The following is a 22,106-nucleotide window of genomic DNA, read 5'->3' on the forward strand; positions in this document are numbered from 1 at the left end:
CTCTAGAGTGGAGACACTTAATAACTAATGGTCTCCTAAAACACTGCATAAGATCAAAGATTGTCAGTTATCTTGTTTTGCAAAATAAAACTGTGATTTATGTATCAGTTCTGTTCTTGTTAATTTAAGATGTACCCAATCCAAAGTATTTAAATTTGTTTTGAAAACCTAAGGGGTACAGTTCCAACACTGCTGTATTATTTCTGTTGAGTGGAATAGGAGTCACACAACAATCTTGCCATCCAAAATTTAGGGCCAGATACTCCATTCCTAAATCTGCTTAGCAGGGAATTCTCTTTGTGCAAGGAGACATCTGCTAGTTCAGGGGAACTCTCTGCTGCCTCCTGTTCCAGCTGCCTCTTCCCCCACCCCCAACTAGAGAGAGGAGACCTGGCAGATCTTCCACTAATGTAAGGGCTGTGTGGGATCTCTTACAAGCAGTATAGGTTAAAGCTATTCCCCTGAGATGGAGCTGTGCAATTCAGTGCCTGGGAGCCATCACTAGCTGCTTAATGGTCCCCCTCTCCCCAAACTGCCTGAGCGCCACTTGGTCATGGTGGAGAATCTCTTAGAATGTATTTCAGTCTAGAGCTTCTTGAGAAAAATGTGAAAAATAAATTCTACAGTCTTTACAATTACAACCTGTTCCTCCGAAGTTCAGGATTTTAATTCTGGTGTGTGTGTGTGTGTGTGACCTTTGCTAATTAAAAGCAATTGCCCTCATGAGCAGCACAGCAAAACACATGCACTGAAATGTGTTTGATAGTTGAAGTTACAGAGGTCTAGGTTAATTGTAATCCCTTTATCTTGAAATACATCAGTCTTATGGTGGTATAACAAGCTCTCCAGTTAAAATGGGATTAGGAGGTCACCTTCCTGACTTGCATGCAGTCCAGCTCTAGCCTCTGAGTTTTAGGAAAAGGATCAGCTCTTAATATCTTTAAACCAAATCACAGCACAATCCTTGCTGCCTTCCAACCTTCTCAGTTCCCTTTAGAGCACTCAGTCTATTGGGGTCTAGAATCCTCCACTCTCTCTCCTCTACACTCAAACCCTGGATGCTTGACACACACAGAATAAAAATGGGGGGATTTCAATGGGTGATTCCAATGTTCTCTTTCTAGTGCTCTTGGTGTGTTTCTGTTGTATTCTTTTTTTCCACCCTTGCATTGCACAAGAAAATGCTCCCTAGTTAATTTGTATTTGATCTCTACAAATAGTGAGAAACACCACTCAAACCATTTTAGGTTAGCATAACCATGTACAACTGTTATAAAGTATGACAATCTTAAATTGTTGTCATCAGTTATATTTTTCACTAAGTCACCACATTATTGCCCATTAGTGCCATCTTGAGACCCTGAGTGGACCTGTTATGTATAGCTGCAATAAATTTATAATGTCTAGGTTTCAGATGCTTTAAATATCTCGGTAATAGTGTTTGTAATTAGGACATTGAATAGCTCTGGTGTTAGTAACTGGGGAAGCTTTCTATTTCTCAATTATTGTTTCAAATGTGTTCCTTGCCTGTAATGAGCACTCAGTAGCCTATTTGAAATAAGTTTGGAGGTGGTGGGGTTCACATTCCACTTTTCAGTGGATGGATACCTGTATCTCAAACCACACTTTTTCATCAACATTGCTAACAGTGGGGAACTTTTCCCCTTGGTTCCCAGGTGGCTGATCACCATCTCTGACTGGGTTGCCTAGGGAGATGAGCGAGAACACCACACCCTCTTTCTGCACTGTCATCATTATGTCAGGCTCTGAAGTGGAGAAAGGAGTCTGGATCTGACATTCATAATCTTTTTAAAGCAGGGATGGGCAAGCTCATTTTGCCTAATGTTGACCCTGCTGAATATCACTGGTTTGATACTAGGGACAGAACTGAAACTTGTTGCCAATTCTAAAACGGAATGTCAATCCAAGACACTTGTTCTGGAATGCTGCAGAGAGCTACAGCACTTGCCCTTAATAGCATTCCTGAGCCAGGAGTGCACACCTCCATAGAGCTGGGTCCACACTCCTCCTTTCTTTCCCCCATGAACAAAGTAAAGGGATAGTGAGAGAACAGCACACAGAGTCAACTCCACACACCAACATCTTGGCGCACACATACCCTCTCTCGGTGCAGGGAGAGGTGCAAAACCCCTGTTCTGCCTTGCTTGGGAAAGGAGAAGGAATAGGCTGTAGTATCTGGCCCATGATCCCTTTGCAGGAGGGATGTGGAGAAAAAGAAATCTCCACATCCCTTTACTCTGGCCTCACATGGGGAGGAGGGAAGAAAAATATCACCCTGGAATCTGTGGGATGAGCAAAGAAAGGCCCCTCTCATGTAGGGACAAATCCCTCTTTTCTCATTCCGTCAATCCTCTCTCAGATAGATCCCTAGCCACCTCCATTGAACATTTAGCTGTCTTTTATCAGGAGGTAGCCATGTTAGTCTGTATCCACAAAAACAACAAGGAGTCCGGTGGCACCTTAAAGACCAACAGATTTATTTGGGCATAAGCTTTCGTGGGTAAAAAACCTCACTTCTGAGGAAGAAGTGAGTTTTTTTTTTTACCCACATAAATCTGTTAGTCTTTAAGGTGCCACTGGACTCCTTGTTGTTTTAGCTGCCTTACGTGCAGTGATGGTATCACCAAGACTCCTCCCATCTCTCCTCGCCTGGGAGTGGTTGGCCCCTCTGCCACCTTCTCACTTGGAGGGGCAAGGTGCAGTAGGAAGGGCCATTACTCCTCCCCAGTTCCAGGAAGGCTCATCAGAGGTGGCCTGGTCAACTTGCACTGGCTCTTGGAATTCTCTGTTGATTATGTTGCCCCAGACAGCACTGGCCTCAGGGAAATTAATTCACAGGGATGGCATTTTCCCAGTGCCTGGACATCTTTTTTCCCCTCAGCCCAATGCTAGGCTTCTCTGCCCTTGAGAGCTTAAGGAGCCAGTGAAGTGGAACTGGGAAACTATTTCCAATACCTGATGTGGGAGAGGCCAGGGAAGCCCTTCCTGGGATGGGAGAGCAGTGCCCTCCACCTCCCCTGTGCCCTTGCAGAGATAATTTTTTTTTAAAAGTTTATAGTTTTTAACAAGACAGAAACCTGTTAGGGCTTTTAGAAATGTAAACTGGGGGGAGGAGGGCTCATAGAAATGTGTCTAAACTGTAGAACTTAATAGAGAGTAAGATCTTTAACACAGAGTTTTGAGAACTATCCTATAGAATTCTATAGCGGGGATGTAATTCTTTGTTGAATTCTACCAGGTGGTTAAAACAAACATCTACAGAAAGATTATCCCTTTTTTTTTTAAACTCCCCCCACCCCAAAGATAACCAAAGTTGAAAGAGAGGGTGTTCAGGGCCTTCTTGGCAGAGAAGATTTTGGGAAGGGGGAGTTAGGGGTGGTGTCAAAATTTCAATCTACTCCTCTGCCTGAGATTATGGAAAGGGCTTTGGGATTTTCACTTCCTCTGAGAGGGGCTGTGGCAAACGTCAAGGAATTAGACTTTTTACAAGACTCTCCGGCTGTTTTTTTTTTTCCTCTCGTAAATTATGTTGTTTTAACAAAATCCTTTTTTTTTTTTTTAAAGCCACAAAGCATTTAAAAATAAACCCAAGAGACTAGCAAAACTCCAGTTCCAGGGCAAGCAGTTTTCTGGATAATGAGCCATCCCTTTCACCCGACACAGATAGAGGGTTTGGTCAATTAGGCAATGCTGAAGTGGCCATAATGACTTCAGAAAGGACTCACTTTTCTTTTGTGTTTTTTCAGTAAATGCAGTTGAGCCTTCCATTTTCAGACTGCTGCTTTCTGACCTGTTCCCCAGTTGCTCTTTTCTTTCTTTCTCTCTCTTTCTCACACACACACAGTTTTTGTGCTAATGTTATTAAATTAGCTATTTTTAATCTCATATTTGGCATTCTGAGTCTTTTCCTTTCTCAGAAAATGTATTTCAAATGTCATTATGGAAGTGATTAAGATTTTGCATTTCTGATTTTTAAAAAAAACTGTTGGTGATGGAACCAAACTATGGGAGCAGAAGAAATCGTTGTTGCTCAGAAAGCGGTTGGTATTTTGATTAGAGCTGGACATCTGTGTATTCTTATATCTACTAAATGGGGGGAGATGGGAAACAAAGCAGTAGAATAATGTTGTTGAAAACTGCAGCAGATATAGCTGATTTCAATTCAGGCTTCTGTCTCTAAGTCCTGAGAGAGATTTCCAGGGAGATCCCTAGCAAATACACACCTGCAATTTAACCTAACCAGATGCCCTTGTTCCACAAAGATGCCCTTGAAAGAGCATTGCATTTAATTATATAGAACAAGCCTCTTAGGAATAACTGTTTTGTAGCAGGTGTAAATGTTCAGTGGTGTGTGCTCTGGGAATTCACTGCACTATTCCCATTAGTGGTAATAGCCTACTTCCTCCCACACCCTCTGCTTAAGATATATCAGACTAAGAAAAGATCCATCTGTCCAGTACACTTTTCCGATCCAGGGAAAAGTGGAACTTGTTATAATATTGTCCCAGAGTAATTACTGGCACAGCCATTCTATGAGGATAGATGTAGCAGTGTTTGGTTCTATAATCCACAATTATGCATAACACTAACGCTTTGCACTCCCGGGGGTATGTGCTGGGCTCCATGGAAGCAGCTCCAACAAAGATTCACTCGCAGGATCTGGCTCTTGTATAGCACCTTCAATCTGAGGATCTCAAAGGCCCAGATCCCCAAAGGGATGTCCCCTAAATCCCAGATTTAGGTGCTACTACAATCCACAAAACCCCCACTTGGTGGGTGCTTAACACTCCATTTTTACATTGTAAAAAGTGTCGTAGGTGCCTAAAAGTCTGTCTCTGTGGGCATGCACCCTGCTGGCCTCTGGACACTTAGGACAAGCCTATGCCTCAGCACAATCCTCACACCAGGTAAACCTAGGCATTGCCCTGCCTGGCTTGCCTGCAGGGCACAATCCGATAGGTATTCTTGGAGCACGCCTTCAAACACATAGGGGAGGAGGAGGCCTCCCTTGTTACCGTTAGCCCAGGAGCTAGGGAACTCACCCAGAAGCTGGGAGTTCCCAATTTAGTGCCCCTCTGTGCCTGACGAGAAGAGTTGAACAAGGCTTCTCCCCTTCACAAGTGAGTGCTCTAACCACTGGACTGCGGGATATTTGGATATGGACCTCCTTCAGCCTCTCCTGTTGAAGTTTTTCCACTTTGTAGTAAATATGCATTGAGCCAGAGAGACTGAGAATGATTTTATAGTGCAGTGGTTAGGGCATCCCCTACTGACTAGCATACACAGTTTCTAGTCTAATGTTCTGGATTTTGTGGATTCCATTTTCAGGTGCCTGTCTCTCTCTATAGCAGTGGTTGTCAAACTATTGTACCGGTGACCCCTTTCACATAGCAAGCCTCTGAGTGTGACCCCCCCTTTATAAATTAAAAACACTTGTTCATATATTTAACACCATTATAAATGTTGGAGGCAAAGCGGGGTGGAGGCTGACAGCTCATGACCCCCCATGTAATAACCTCATTACCCCTCAGGGGTCTCGACCCCCAGTTTGAGAACCTCTGCCCTATAGGGAGCCTGGGTCCCTAACCCAGGGTTTGTGGATTCCACTGGGTGGCTCAGCATTACAAGATGTAAGTCCCTTTGTGGATCTGGCCCACAGTGCTTTACAAAGGAGGGTGCCGACATATGAAAGGGAAACTGTTTTATAGGGAATTAGCGTGACATGCATTTATCATGCGCTACCAATATTTCAACAAGGCACTGCCATTGAAATGTCTCACTGGCTTACGAGTGTAAGACTGGGGAATCTATTCGTTTTGTTTTCTCATTTTAAAAAATGTTTTTTTTTCTCATGACCACATCCAAAAAGGGAAGCAAATCCACTTGGCAATCAAATGTATGTTAAGCTGCATGAAGCCGCAAGTTGCTGAAAATGATGATACTTTGTTCTGGAAATATATACAGAGTGTATTGCTAGCTAGCCTAGCATAGAGTTCAGCTTGGGTAATGTGGAAGGGAGAGGAGTGTCTGGGAGAGTATCCTGCCTCAGCAAATTTTTGGGTTTGATGTGGTCTATTCTGAAGGCAAACAGTTTGCCCTTCAGAAAATTCTTATGACTTCCAGGGATAAGCAATCTCTGCAATAAATCATTTAGTAGTATCCAGAGGAGGAGTGGACTCCTTCAGGGGAATGAAGAATTTCCCACTCCTCCCTTCACTTTGGTGTCAGGAGCCCTCTCAAGCATATCACTAACTTTCTCAAGACCACGCAGCAAGCCAGTGGCAGAGCCAGGAGTAATGGGGTCCTGCAAAATGTAAAACAAAATGTTGCCAAATTTGCAAATTCCCAGTCCCCTTTAAAGGTTTGGGTTAACTCAGATAAAATACCCCTTTCCTAGTCCTTCTCCTTAACCTTCAAACTCTGCTGAAATCCATCTCATCTGGTCTGATATCTATTGGGCCAACTGATGTCCCCAAATCTTGCAAATGTTGGAGCTTTCTTGGGGTTAAAGGTGTGAAATGATGCTTTTGGGAGAATGTGTAATGGGGAAATCCCCAGAGAGTGTAAGATCCGAATATGGCAGCCAGCCAGAATCCAATAGAAATAGCACCAGACTTGAAACTCCCCCATAATCATCTCCGTTAGGAGTCCAGTTGGGGAGTTGGGATCTGGGTCAGAAGGAGGTAGTTGGTCACTTGGGATTTGTAAAGAGGGAGTTATGAGGCTGGAGGACATTTTGGGAATTTGTGAGATCAGGAGTTTTGAATCCAGGGGAAGAAGAATAAGTGGAAAGGAGAAAACTTAGTTGAATTGGAGTGGGGGCAGAGATAGAGAAATCTTAAAAATGAAGGTAAATTTGGATAAGCATCCAGACTTATTCAGACTTAACCACTGAACTTTTTCAGTAATAAAAAAGTGGGTGGTCCTTGCAGAAGAAAGGTTTTCATTTTAGTGCTTCATTCTTTCTCCCTGGTGGAGATGGAACCATCAAAGACATAAATCAGGTGGTAGTCTAAATCTTTCCTGACAGTATTTCTTGTATATTGCACACTTCACCAGTCATGTCTTCCAGTGAGCAATTTGATGTCTGTCAAAATATATTTTTAATATTTATCCATGTTGCATTGGTATGTAATATATGCAAGATCAAAACCATAATCAAAAGCGTCCCTGAGGCTGAATGATGTTAGGCCTATCATATATCATCTCTCTGTAGAGCTATAGGGGACAGATGTGATAGTTGAATCATGAAACATAATTGCAGAGAAGTGACGTTATGAAAAGAACAAAGGTTTCACAAAAGCTGTTGCCATAAAGCCCTAGATTAATTTTTGAGTAGTCCTATGCAAGTCATTCTGCAGCATTTAGAGTAACAAATGGTAGTGGTGAATAGACCGCTAACTCATGCTAATTGCTTTTGACACACATAATTTTCTAACACCCAATCACTAATCATATATGATGAGTACCATGAGCAGAGTAGCAAGGTTACAATGCCCAGATGTTGAAAGGCTACCAACTTAACTGACAGCTTCATTATTCTTCCTCGCATGATCAAGTTTCTCTCTTCTTTTTATCTACCTCAGACAGAAGTAGAGAAATTGAATAACATGAGAACTATTGACATGGGTTAGAAGCGTTGCTTGTTTTTAACACTAAAATCCTCAAAGCAGTCTTCTAAGCATAGACCATAGATTAAGCCAGTCCTAAATCTCTTTAGAACTCTGCAAAAAAAAAAAAAAAAAAAAAAAAAAAATTCCAAGTTTTCCATGGCCTTGTTGTGGTACCTGTGGCACAGCAGTAAGTAATATTTTGGGCTGTGTGCTGAATTGGAACTACAGTGTACACATAAAATATTTGTTCTTTCATATTGTGTGACTAGAAACACAGAATGTATTAAATTTCTTTATGTTCTGAAGCATAACCTTCTTGTGTACTTGTTCAAGTCTTTATTTGGGTGATCCAATCTCTAGGATGACAGGCTGAGACTGTGGAAACTGGGGTTGAAGTTTCTGCTGTGCTCACAGACTTCCTTTTGGATCTTGGGCATATCACATAGTCTCTCTGTGCCTCAGTTCCTCATCTTTAAAACTGACATAACAATACTCTAATGGTATTGTTGAGAGGATAAATTCTCTGAAATTTTTGTGCATTTTTGTTATAGTAAGAAAGTATTTAATATATACTGTATTTAGTTTAATGGGATTTAGAACTGGAAGCAAGGAGAAGCCAGCACTATATGACCAAACAGTTTGTGGTCCACTGTTAAGTGTTCTGTAGATGGTAAGAAGCTCACAGTCCACGGTTTGGGAATTGCTGTCTTATAGAACATAGTAGTTACTTAAAGAGATGAATTTTTTTCCTGCTAAATGCACTTTTGCTGCTCTTTAAATCATTAACATTTTGTTGAAAAATGGTAAGTAACTTTTGTGAAAAGATTCAGACTTTTTCAGTTTTTGCCACGGGGTTGGGGATGGAGAATGAACACTGAAATATTTTCAGCTTTCAGTTTTTTCTACACTTTTGTCAGCAAATCCTGTTATAGAACCCTGGTGTTCTGTTGCTTGATCTTGCATCCTTAAAGTCAATGCATGTCACCCTCCTCCCCCCATTGAACTTGTATAGGAGCAGGATCAAACCCTTGGAGTAGAAGTTCCTTAGTTTCATCTGCAGTGCCGGCAGACCAGGTGCCAGCTCATGCCAAGGTCCCCGTGCCTCAATTGAAAACTGCTCAAAACACAGCTGGAATCATTGTGGCTCTCCTGTGTGTTAACATTGTCAAAATAGGTTTTAGAATTATAACAATGTGTTTAGGGTTTAGATTTTATTGAATGCTTGTGAGTTGCTGAATGTGTTAATCTCACCTATAATATATATATATCCCTTATTGTAAGATAATATTTGAGCGGTTGTATTGTAAGCCTCTGTGACTATGTAAATCACCAGACAAGAGAGAAACATTAACTAGTGTAAAGTGCTAATCTGCAACAGAAGGTGTTATGTCCTGCACACAGGGCCGGCTCCAGGCACCAGCCTAGCAAGCTGGTGCTTGGGGCGGCAGATTCCAAGGGGCGGCATTCCGGACGCCCTTTTTTTTTTTTTTCTTTTTCTTTTTCTTTTTGGTTTGCCGCTCCGGCCACCCTGAGTGCCCTGCAGCAAGCCCGGCAGGGCAGCCTGCCTCCTTCCCTCCCAGCCGACCGGAGCGGCGCAGAGCCCTCCCGGCAGGCGGCGTGGCGGGAGGGGCCACGTGGCAAGTGCCCCGCTGAAGCCCTGGCCGCCCTCCTTCTCTCTCCCCCCTCCGCTCCCTCCCCCTCCCCCCGCTAGACCGGGCGCGCATTCTTTTGCACGTCTGCAGCACAGGGAGTCCCCCTGCACCCTGGCTCCAGTCGCCCCGCAGGTTTTTTTTTTTTTTGCTTTGCTTTGCCGCTCTGCTGTGCAGGGTTTTTTTGGTTTTTTTCCCCCCCTGCTTTGCCGCTCCCGCCGCCCCGCGGGTTTTTGTGTGTGTGCGCGCACGCGCGCTTTGTCGCTGCGGCTTGGGGCGGCAAAAATGCCAGAGCTGGCCCTGCCTGCACAAAGGGAAAGGTCCATCAACCCTAGACAGATTATTGCGGGACAACACCAAGGACAAAAGACTCAGTTGTCCTGCTTCCCCCACCCCCTCTCAAGATGAATCATACAAGTGAATTCCTCCCATCAGCTGAGTTTGCAGTTCAGAGTATATGGCAGGTGGGAGATAAAAACCCCAAGTGGAAGGAACTGATTATCTCTATGCTGCTTAGGCTCTGGGGGCAAGGTTTCTAGGCATAAGCAAGGGGTCCCCAGCTGCTCAGCCTGGGTTAGCCCTAACAGACATATAAGGCTTGCATATTACAGAAGCTTCTATTGATTTTTGAAATTTATGATTGTAACTCATTTGTGTGTGTGTGTGTGTGTGTATGTATACATTTACCTTGCTTTAACCTTGGCAATAACTCGTTTCCTTTTCCTATTTAATAAATCACCAGATAATTTATTAGAGGATTGGCTACAAACATAGTCTTTTGTCTGAGATCTAAGATGCAATTGACTAGGGTATGTGATTGGTCCTAACCTGACTATTGCTGTGATTTTTGGTGTGACCATCTGTCACAAAAGGCATGCTCACCTGAGTGGCTAGACAGATTGGAGTACCCAAGTGGACTGTCTGTGACTCCATGTTAAGGCTATTACAGTGCCTGAGGAGTTTATAATTGATAACTGGTTGGTGAAATCTGGGTATAGAACTCTCAACCAATTTGGGGTTTGTGTCCTGCTTCCTAACAGTCAGCTTTGATGTTGGTAATCATGCCCTTGAGTCACTTCAGGCAGCTTGACAACATTCTTGCTTTATTTTATTGAACTCTGACAGTGGACTTGATGATAACACTTAGCAATTTAGATCTGTAAATCTCAATGTACTTTACAATGTGATGTGAAGTATTATTATCCCCACTCAGCATATGAGAGAACTGAAGCACAGAGAGGTTGTGATTTAACCAAGGTAACATTGAGTCAATGTCAGAGCTGCAGAGAGCTCAGTCTCCTGATTTCCAGTCCAGTGCTACATTCACTGGATCACACTGCCTCACCTGCACCCTAGGCAAACCCATGAAATCATGGTTTATGGTAGAGTTGATGACTCTGAAGTCTCAGAGACTAGGAAATCATTACAATAGCGAAAGGATAAGGTTTGAACCAAACACTGAAAGAAACAAAGCATAATGCTGGTGGTCTGAGTTGGCATGGGGAGGATCTGAATTTTGGTGCTAGTTTTGCTCCCAACTTCCTTCTATTAGGAAGGCCTGGGAATATTTCAGAGAGACAGCACTCAGTTTTTACTAAGGGGTCCTCCCACTCCTCTGACAGCCAGGGGCGGCGAGTTGTATGGGCCCATGGTGCCTGGGCTCCAGCAATATTCAGGGCTTGGGGCTTGGCTCCCGGCTCCACCAATGTTTGGGGCTGGGACTCTCCAGCGGCCCCGCCTGTCGTGTCCCCCCCCCCCCCCCGCACCTTCCCTGAGTGTCCCCCGACCCCCACTTGCTGCCCCCACGCACCTCCCCTGTGTCCCGGAGTGTCCCCACCTCTCCCCTGCAGCTCCCCGCTGATTCCACTCTGCTGTCTCCTGGCATCAACTGCCGCCGCAGGGTCCTAGTGCCCCCCCCATCCACAAGTGGCAGAGCAGGCTGCCCTTACCCTGCCCTTCTGCCTTGGACCCTTCCCTTTTCCGACAGGACCCTCCACCAGCCCTAGCCCTGAGCCCCTCCCACACCCAAGCCCCTCATCCCCAGCCCCAGACAGAGCCCTCATCCCCCCACACCCTAACCCTCTGCCCCAGCCCTGAGCCCCCTCCTGCATCATGAACCCCTCATCCCTAGCCCCACCCTACAGCCCTCACCCCTGCAACCCTCCCTCCACACCCCCAAACTCCATCCCAGAGCCTGCACCCCCAGACTCCCTCCCCCACCCAAACTCCCTCCCAGAGCCCAACCTCTCACCCCTTCTGCACCCAAACTCCCTCCCAGAGCCTGCACCCTGCACCCCATCCCCTGCCCCAGCCCAGGGCCTGCACCCCAGACCTCCTCCCCCCACCCAAACTCCCTCCCAAACAGGGCCGGCTCCAGGCACCAGCATTCCAAGCAGGTGCTTGGGGCGGCAATCTGCAAGGGGCGGCATTCCCTGTGTTTTTGCCGCCCCAAGCAGCGCGCCAAATTGCCGCCGCGGACGGCGGGGGCAGTCCGTGTGCCGTTAGGGCGGCACGCGTGTTTCCACAGTGGCGGCAATTCAGTGGCAGCTTCTATGTTCAGCTCCCCGCGGCGGCAATTCGGCGGCTTCTGTCTTCCTGCTGAGCAGGTGGTGGGCGGAGTTTGGGGGGGCAGGTTCTGGGAACCAACAAAATTTCTACAAACCTGCACCCCTGCCCTTTCTCAGAGGCAGCTGTCTTGTCTGAGGGAGGGAGGCTCAGATTTGTTGCATAAACAATTCTTTATTTGACTGACTAGCACAGGGGTCGGCAACCTACGGCACGCATGCCAAACACGGCACGCGAGCCAATTTTGAGTGGCACGCTGCCTGCCCGGTGAGAGGAGGAGGAGGAGGGGCCAGAAAGCGCCACGCTGGGGGAAGAAGCGGGGGAGGAGGGAAGCTTGGCTGCCGCAGGACCAAGCTTCTGCCTCCTGCCTCCGCAGGGGAGAGCGGTAGGGGTGGGGGGTCCCGGCCCCCCGCCCCACTCAGCCCCCCCGCCCACCGCTCCCTGTGGCAGCCAAGCTTCCCCCCTCCCCCGCTTCTTCCCCCAGCATGGTGCATTCCGGCCCCTCCTCCTCCCTCTCCCTCTCCCTGCCTGCTATGGCCCTTGCGAGGGGGAGGGGGAGCGGAGCAGAGCCGAGCGGCAGCGTGCTCGCTGCTCCGTAGAGGAGGCAGAGAGAGGTAGGGACGGGCCTTGGGGAAGGGAGTGGAACAGGGCATATCCCTCCAAGCCCCCTTCCATGAGCTGCTCATGGCAGGTGGCTGGGAGCACCCCCACGAGCCGAGCACCCCTACGAGCCGAGCACCCCAGCCTTCTGCCCTGCACCCCCCCAGCCCTCTGCCCTGACCTCGAGTCACCCCCAACACCCAGCCTTCTACCCTGCACCTCCACCCCCGCCCCCCCCCAGCCCTCTGCCCAGGGCTGGCTCTAGGCACCAGCAAACCAGGCACGTGCTTGGGGCGGCACATTTTCAGGGGCAGCATTCCGGCCATCGTTTTTTGTTTTAGTTTTTGCTTAGGGTGGCAAAAGCCTAGAGCCAGCCCTGCCAGCAGCAGCACGGGGGGCGCCCTGGGACCACTCTGGTTCGTGTCGAGGAGCAGCACCCGCACCTTGTGGTTGGGTTGAGCGGGCTCCGAGCGTGGGACACTCGGGCTGGGGGCCACCGGGTGGGGGGAGCTGCCTGCAGGTGCCGCAGGGCGGCCGCCCCCCAGCGCCGCAGCCGGGGCTGGGTGAAGCGGCCCGATTCGCCTAGGGACTGCGGCAGGGCGGCCAGGAGCAGCAGCAGCAGCAGGGCCATAGTAGGGACCAGTGCCCGGGGCACTGCCATGTGGGGCCTGCGTCCCGCTCTCCGGGACTCCGCTCCCTCTGGGGCTACCCTGCCCCAGCTCCTCAGTCCCCTGCCGGGGCAGTCCCCCAGCTCTGCCCTCCTGGATTCCAGCCGGTCCTGGAATCCTCCACACAGCCCCCAGACTTATAGAGAGAGACCTTCTAAAAAACGTTAACATGTATTACCGGCATGCGAAACCTTAAATTAAAGTGAATAAATGAAGACTCAGCACACCACTTCTGAAAGGTTGCCTACCCCTGGACTAGCATATAGCCCTCCTATGGCTAAAATGACAGACAGGTTTTACATGATATTTTGATGTAAGGAGCAGATAGAGGGTTAAAATGGAGAATGTTCTGAGGGTGAGAAGTGCAAAGCGATCTTATGTCTCGTACCAACTTCTAAGTAAAAACGATCATTGTATAAACGATACAGATTTCTGAAATAATTCTTGTCTCCTGAAACTGACAAATTGAGGACTTCATTGGGAATGGAAAATGAAGCCATCCTTTGAATCAGAGAGAGATATTTTACCAAACGTGTTTCAGATTAAGTACTTCTGAATTTATACAAGACACCACTTCCACATATGCAAAACTGATGTGTTTCTCCATGGATCATGGCAAAAGAATGATTTCATATGAAATGAATATGGAGATTCCTTACTAAAATCTCATCTTCTCTCCCAGCTGGCAGGGAGGTGGCTGTGCATTCTGCTTTGCTTGAGAGATAGTGCGAAGAAGAAATAGCAACCTTGGTGGCTAGCCTAAGGGGTGAAGCTGACATCTTGAAAGGGATTATCCATTAGTCCTCCATAGCTAGAGGTTGAGGGATGAGAGGCAGGGGTGTCCTTTGTGAGAGAAAAGAGTGCACATTTGTGGAATAAGCAGTCTTTTATTTGACTGACTTCATAAAATGTCATGTATTTGAAAGGATGAATACTCTGCAGTGACATATCCTGGAAATGGCTGGCCATTGCAAGCTAAAGAAAGTAGAAAACTTTAGGCTGAAATATTTTTCATCTAGAATCTTGTATCCATGAAAGGTTTAGTTTTCCTTTTTAAATTAGTAATGCATTTTGCAATGAAAACTAGAGCGAATGTAACAAGGCACAGCTTTAGAATGTTATAATTATATGTACATTTTTATGGGCTTTCCAACTACCATATATTCTCCTGTGGCAAATAAACATGAAGCAATCATCTAAACATTTCACTTACGCAAAAAGGATATTTGCATGAGCTTCACAAACTGACAAATACAAAAATGCTAACTACAAATGTTTAGAAACAGTGTAAGCTAGTGTCTCATTTACAGAAGGGAGCTCACTCTGCCAACTGACTAGGACCAACCAGATTTGGCGCAAGTCTGTAGATGTTAGCTATTCCAGTAGCAGTTGGATAATGGGATGATCTTTCAAATGACTGCATTTTTGTAGATGAGGAAAAAATAGAAGGGAAATGAGTATCACTTTTCTTTGCCTTTTGATAAATGAGTTGGAATTCTCTTCCAGGATGTACTATATCCTAGAGAGGAAAGTCGGAGGCATTGGTGGATGTGAGGAAAAAGTAAAATGAACATGCACAATTTAGATGGTGTTAGCTAAATTATTAACATTCCCTGAGAGACAGGTATAGTGTATGAATAAATGCAAGGCAATTCAAAACAGTATAAGCTACAGACTTAGGGAAGTACTTGAGTTTCTAATACAATAAGCATACTGTCTGCAAAAAGCTAGATTTTAAATGCGCTCAGGTTATGGCACAAACTGACACAAGCCAAAATATTCAAAGTTAAGTCTACTGTCATAATGATACTCCTTGAAGTAAGGGAATAAAAGAGGCATGATTTAGTGGCCTTACTTCTTCACTGAGAGGCACAGTGAAAGCATCAGAGGGGAAAGTTTTGCCCATAATTCCGTATGTACAAATATACATTTAATCCATCAAGGGGAGTTAACTTTGTTTTTCTAGTGTATGATTTAGGTGCGATGTGTCACTAAAATAGCAACAGTCTCAATTGCTTCTCACTGTTAGTAGTGATTGTTTTGGGAAGAGTTGTTGGAGCATGGAGAAGACAGTGCATTGTCTGGGAACCAGAAGGTTGGCTTATCTATATTTCCATGCTGTAGGTGTTTATTGAACCATTGTATTGTACGACAAAAGAGAGAAAGCAGTCTCGTAGCATTTAACAAAATGTTTATGTGCATCAAAGGCCATTTTTTTTAATTGTTTGATAAGATGATCTTGGCATTCTGAGTTTCATTAAATACAATAAGCAGAGAAAAGACAAGCTGAAGGTTTGGATTGATAACTGGAATTACTCACAAAGGAAGCCTCCTCTTACACCTAGCCTCAAAATACACCTAGTTTTCTTATCACAAGTTGAAATGAAATGTCATATAATTAATTGCATATTTTGTTAATTTTTTGCATACTCCCAACCTTAAAAAGTGGTGTGTCCATGGACAGTAAATGGGAGTACTCATGAAAATATTAAGATGGCTAAAATGACTATTAAAATATATAGGACTTTTTCACTTTTAAGATTTTTCACTTGCTCCAGAAAAATTTGCAGCATCTGCCCAGTCATTGAGAACTGGGCCATGTTTAGGAGTTGGCTGAGTAGTCTCTCTTGAGATTTAACAACCCGCACGTAGCAGCCAAGTAAAGAGCTCGCCCCTATAAAAAAAAAATATAAAGAATGAACACTAAGAAAATGAGAGACCCAGACATAACCTCTCTTACGAGGGGAGAATTCCCTTATGGAGCTATTCAATTTCTGTTTTCATGCTCAGTCAGAGCCTTTTTTCTAATTGTAGCGGGGTGGTCACCCCACTCCGGTCCAGAGGGGTTAAAAACAGCCCTGGGAGGGGGCTGTGGCTGGAGAAAGCAGCTTTTAGGCTGAGCTGATTGGGGGAAGTGGCTGCAGCTGGGGCCATGCCCCAAATAGACTCAGCTGGCCCTATAAAGGCCAGGGCAGCCAAAAGCTCAACAGTCTCTCTCTGCACTCAGAGAGAGAGAGAAAAGGGCCTGGCTGCAGGGAGCTGAGATATAGAGTACCTGGGTGGAGCAGGGCTGGGGAAAGGCTGAGGAACTGGGGAGCTCCGGCCTGGAAAGCCTGAGGCTGTGGCCTAGTAGAAGGCCCAGGGGTACTGGGGGTTGCAGAGGGCAACCCAGGGGTAGGCCAAAGCAGCATGTCCAAACCCAACCTTGCCAGTGATGAGTAGGCTGATACTGCAGTCTGCCCCTGGGTGTGGGGCTAGATGAAGACTGGCAGTAGCCTGATACTGAGGCAAGTTGGGCATAGTGGGTGGGGGTTCCCCTGGGAGGGGGAGACCCAGTTAAAGGGGCAGCGGGGTCCTGGGAGGGACACTGGGCCAGTGACAAGGCGGATCACTGGCCTGCAGAGGGCGCACCAGGCTGGAAATCGAGCTAATTCCCTGAAGGACCAGCAGGAGGTGCCACAGGGGTGAGTCTGCTCTTCTACACTAATCCTCTAGGTCTAGGCTGCTCATCCATCAAGCTGATATTCAGAGTAGGAAGAAGTAAATATGTGAGGTGATTAGTGTTAAGGAAAAAGTACGGGTATGACTTTTTGGGGAGCAGTATAAAGGAAACATTTTAGAACCTAGGTACATTAAATTCATCCATCCATTTGCAATTCCCTTTAATCACTTTGGCATTTGAACCTTGTATTTTTATTGTAAACCAGTAATGTCCTTTACAAATTAACCCAAAATGTTCTCCTTCAAACTAAATTAGAGTTAAAATGAGACACCTTGGAGCTTATTCTAAACCACAGACATTTCTTTTAACCAGAAGCAGCTGTTTCAGCAGGTTTTCTAGTAATTTTAGTCTAATAATAACTAGTATGGAATCCTGAGTCTTCTGCTGAACTGAGTTTATGGGAAACCATAACAAATGGTGATCTCTCTAAAGGAAATTTAGTAGAGTTTGTCAACAGATACATGCAACTTCCTGTTTTAAGTGAGCTAGTTCTTTATTTTGCAGGTGTGTGTCCAGTAATTTGAACTGCAGTTGCCAGTATACATACAGTATAAGTATTCCATGCTTTCTTTTGTAATCGCTATGAAACTGGCACAGAAGCTATGATGAATTTATTTATGTCAAACAGCAGGTGGCCAGTGCGATGGCCTGAACCAATAGGCATATGGTGAGGCTGAGTCGTGTTGTTCTTACTTTCTCCTGGTAAGGATTGCCCAGGTTCAGCTGAATTGTTTCTGAAGAGTGTAATATTAAAGGGATTTATGTTTGCAAATGGTACCATGGCAGTAGCTCTGCCCATCCATTTAAGTTCCTGTAGAGGGGCATGGTGTTCACCCGATGAAGAGTAGAAAGCTGGTACGGAGGCAGTGATTTGAAATGACTTGTGTGTGGGCATGGAATTACTGTCAATTGCCATTGCTTCTCCCTTTGTTCTCCATTTACTGGAATTCTGTGATCTGTCACATGCATAAGAGAAGGGTGTGGAGATGCATTAGCTTCACATATTAAAATGAAAACACCCCCCCCCCCCCAACACTTAGCAGTGACGGGAAGGAAGTCAGAATGATTAATTTTAAATTTCCTCTTCTTTCTTTTCCAGGGATTTGCGGTTTAACAGAATACGAGAAATCCCAGAAGGCACATTTAAGAAACTGAAGCATCTGAACACTCTGTAAGTCTCTGCGATTTGCCACTGGCATTCTGTCTGTGGACTGCACAGTACTCAGCGTTGTTATTCGCATGCTGTATGTCTAGGGTTGAGCTGGTCACATTTCTTGTTGCAAATATTATTCCGTTTGTGAATTATTTGTGAATCAATTCTGCTGTCTGCAAATATATTTTTGTTGTTTGTAGGTATTTAGAAAGTAGATTGGACAAATCTTTTTCATCATATAGGGAGCATGAACTTGTCATGCTTCTTTTTTCATGGTGTTTGTGATTGGTTATTTAAATCACACTGTTATCGCTGAGGTTGTATTTGAGGTCATGCCCCAATGTGCTAAATGTGGTGTAGATAGGAATACAGTCCTCACCACAATGAATTTCCAATCTAAACAGGATGTTGCTTCTGTACCCTGAAACTTTCTACGTAACAGGGTCATGAAAGACTAATAGGCTATAATGAATAACATGCTTCTGGTACAGATTTTCAGATGAATAATCCCATTGTTCTAAAGTCTGGGAAACTTTTGGATTCACATACATTTTCCAAAATAACTGGCATTCCGTCTGAATACGCACAAATAATTTTACACCATAAACACCAGCAAGGTGAAGATGACTTTTTTATTTGTGATTCTGTGTTTGCATTATTCAGCATACAGAGACAAATCTTGCTCCATCCTGTGTAGCTCTTTTGCAGTGGATTTGGGTCCCAGTTCAACAAGAAATTTAGATATATGCCAAACTTCAAGCATGTAATTATTCCTATTGATTTCAATGCCTGTGACTACTCATATGCTTAAAGTACCTTACTGAATGAAGGACATGATGCTCTTGTATTGTGCAGAGAGAAATGGTTGTAGGTTACACATAAGGTTCTTTTGAAGACAGAGTATAAGAAATAATTGTTCTCAGTAGGAAAACTTTAAACTGTAGTTGCCAAAGTACACAGGAATCTTACTTCAGAAAATTAATTTAAATTGACTTGGATTTGAGTCCTGTCATATGGACTGAGAACTGGTGGAAATACCATAAACAAAGGGTAATGACATTAAATGTTAATGTACTGAGGGGAAGGGAAGTGACCCCTGAGTACTGCAAGGACTGGTGTTAAACCGAGTCTCTCTTTTAACATCTCTAATGATCTGGGAAGAGGTGGGTGTGGGTGTGGGTGTGTAGTGGGTGGAGGGGAGGCAATAAAGCATGTACATTACAATCATTATTCTAAATTGGGAAAGCAGGAAATAAATTGAAATTTAGCCTGGAAAGTACAAGAGAACATAGCTGGAGAAAGTAACCTGAAGCCCAGAGTTTTGGTGTGTAAGCAGAGTCAGGATGAGCTCTAACCTGATATCTGGTGGTGGATTGTGGCGAGTTGTGGAAAAGAACTTCAGGGGCTGATCTTGTTTGCATAGGCACACCCACCCCGCCTAGCATGAGCCCAAAGCAGCCCAAATGGTCACTTTGGCAGCTGTGGGATCCCCAGTTTCTCTGTTATTGGGGCAGGAAGAATAAAGTGTTGTTATCCTGATTATGTGAATCAAGGACAATGGAACTGTTTTATGACAGAGGGACTCGCCATCAACTAAGTGGCACTTGCTAGACAAGGGACATGGGTTCCAAAACCCAGTGAATTGAGAGAGGCTGGGGACAGGTATGTGTACCTGATGGTCTCCCCACTGTGGAATATCAGAGCTAATTTTGATTCTATTAGGAGTCTAGTTACAGGCTGCTGAGCTGAATTCACTTTGGGCCAATGGTGCACCAGCACTGAGACTCTCCTACTACAAGCTGAAATCACTAAAGAGCTAAAATTACTAAGAGCTGAAATTGCTGAGTGCTTTGGGGGGAGGGAGGGCTGAAGATATATCTCAGAGAGGCTGGCAGAGTAGAGCATGTTTGTGGGATGGCTGGAGCGGCTCGGGGGACGGCTGGTGGAGTGGAGCGGCTGGTGGAGCGGAGCAGTTCGTGGAACAGCTGGAGCGGCTCACGGGATGGCTGGTGGAGTGGAGTGGCTGGTGGAGCGGCTCACGGTGAAGGCTGCAGCAGAGCCCACAGAGGCGGGGCAGTCAGCCTCGGACCATGTAAGGTGCCCCTTAACACCCCTGCGCCCCTCCCCCACATTTCCACCCTGGCTGGGAGGTAAAACTCTGCAGATAAACTTTTGAACTCTGGGGCTGCACTGACCAGGGACAGAGACTTTTGGGGTGTTGGACTTCGGGTGATTTTTTGGGTTGCTGGACTTAACACTCTGTGGGGAAAAGGACACTGCCAAACTTACTTGGGGGGTGGGTCTTTTGCTCATGGTTTGTGTTATGAATCTTGTTTGCGGCATTATGTTGGGGAAACACCACCTTGTTTCCCTCCTTTATTAAAAGGATTTTGCTACACTCAGACTCCGTGCTTGCGAGAGGGGTAGTATTGCCTCTTAGAGGTGCCCTAGGGGTGGTATGTAATTGTCCCAGGTCACTGGGTGGGGACTCGAGCCGGTTTTGCATTGTGTTATTGAAATGGAACCCCTAGATACTGAACCCGGCCCTTGTTGCTGCCAACTCAGATGGGCAGAAGGGTTACAGGTGGAATGGGACTACTTGCAAATCAGTAATGCAGGAAAGCAGCTAAGGTTGATAGTGGACACAAGGTGAGATGTAAAGGTGGAATAAGATATGGAAGAAGAGGGGAAATCAGTAATGTATGGGATTAGATATATAGAGAAATAACATACCACCAAGTGGATGGTAGTAGCTCTATACACTGCAATGGGGACACTCCTCCTAGAACGTTGGGCTCTTGTAACAGGGTGGTCTTCCCATTTAAGGGTCAGGGACCTGGGGCCAGCCAGTCAGCCCTGTTCATTAACCAGACACAGCTGAGACGTAGATAGGTGTTCCCTCCAAAGGGCCAGGCTGTCAGCAAGGAGAGGGGAATGGGAAGAAGAAAGGTCCCTAGAAGAGGCTGCCAGAATCTCCCTGGAGAGGGAAGCTTCTGGGAAAAAGGGCCTCCTGGAAGGCATTTAAAATTGCAGGGAAGGACACTGCAAGGCCTGGGAGTTAGGAGCACAGAGCATTCAGAAGGGGCCCAGTGAGGGGGGGTTTAGTAAAAGACCTGGCATGGAAATTCAAGACTGACACAGAGGGTGGTGGTGGCAGAAGATCCTCTGTTTGATTTCTAGTCCATTAGTTGTTGTCGGGTTTGGACTCGCAGTACTTTATTTTAGGACTTGCAAAACTTAATGTTCATTTTAATAAATGAGCCCTACAAGGGTGTTATGGAAATGAGGCGTTTGTGAAGTCCCTGCTCAAGATCCAGAGGAGGCAGGGGAGAGGAGGCAGAGAGCTGCAATGCTAGGTCTGGCCACAAGTGGGAGTTCCAGTGTAACACAACTTCTGTTTGAAAGATGTAGGGTGACCAGATGTCCCAATTTTATCGGGACAGTCCCGATTTTTGGGTCTTTTTCTTGTATAGGCTCCTGTTACCCTCCCACCTCCTGTCCTGATTTTTCACACTTGCTGTCTGGTCACCCTAGAAAGATGACAAATTAGGAATTCTGCTCCAAAAGCGATGAAATATCTGGAAGAATTGACTCCTGAAGAAAGGTTCAAACTGTTGCATGCATATAACTTGGCCAAATGATTACAGTGGGCCCAAACTTGCAGTCACTGCTCATACTTAGCTCCCACTGAGCATTTCATACACTAGGTGTTCTTTGCCTTTACCTTTATATATTCTCTTTATGTGACAATTTGGTATCTGTGGACTATCTTTTCCTTCACTGCCTTACTGCAGGCATGTTTTTTCTATTTGTAGTCTCAAAAAATTTGTAAGAAAATATTTTAAAAACCTAAACCATCCTGTTGGTTTTCGTGTAAATTAAGAGCAGGGTTCATTTGGAGCATTAGTCCAACTGACTTTCATTCTGCTGCCTTAAATTTTGCCTGCAGTTTCAACTGGATAAGGTATTCTTTACTTCCTGTCCTAAACTGTTGGGTAGAGTGTTGTGGAATTTTAGACAGTTGGTGCATTCTATTCTGGAATTGACTGCATTTCAGTGGTGGTGGAGTATATATTCCATTACATCACATTTGTAAAGAGTTTTGGGTTCCGTTGCAATGAGATGAGCTATCTGAATGCAAGCTAGTACTATGTTTTCAAAATCCATGTGATTGATCATTTCAATCTTCTAGAAAAATGCCAGAAGATATAGTCAGTATATCCTTTCTGGAGGTTGACAGTGGGAAGGATAGAGAAAATAAACTCAGTGGGTTGGATAAAAATAGTTTGTAACGAGGGTGCCTTCTTCCAGAGAGGATATTGATAGACTCCCGAG

The 22,106-nt window shown here is 45.4% G+C and overlaps 1 protein-coding gene across 1 annotated transcript in view; it reads left to right on the forward strand.

Moving 5' to 3' along the window:
• Positions 1 to 22,106, forward strand: part of PXDNL (peroxidasin like) — a 317,299-nt gene that overhangs the window by 101,057 nt on the left and 194,136 nt on the right. Inside the window, exon 3 of the mRNA XM_065398307.1 lies at positions 17,718 to 17,789. Within this exon, the coding sequence (XP_065254379.1) occupies positions 17,718 to 17,789 (72 nt within the window). The remainder of the gene's footprint in view (positions 1 to 17,717; positions 17,790 to 22,106) is intronic.

This window comes from Emys orbicularis, chromosome 2 (genome assembly GCF_028017835.1).
Source record: "Emys orbicularis isolate rEmyOrb1 chromosome 2, rEmyOrb1.hap1, whole genome shotgun sequence".
Taxonomy (NCBI): Eukaryota; Metazoa; Chordata; order Testudines; family Emydidae; genus Emys; species Emys orbicularis.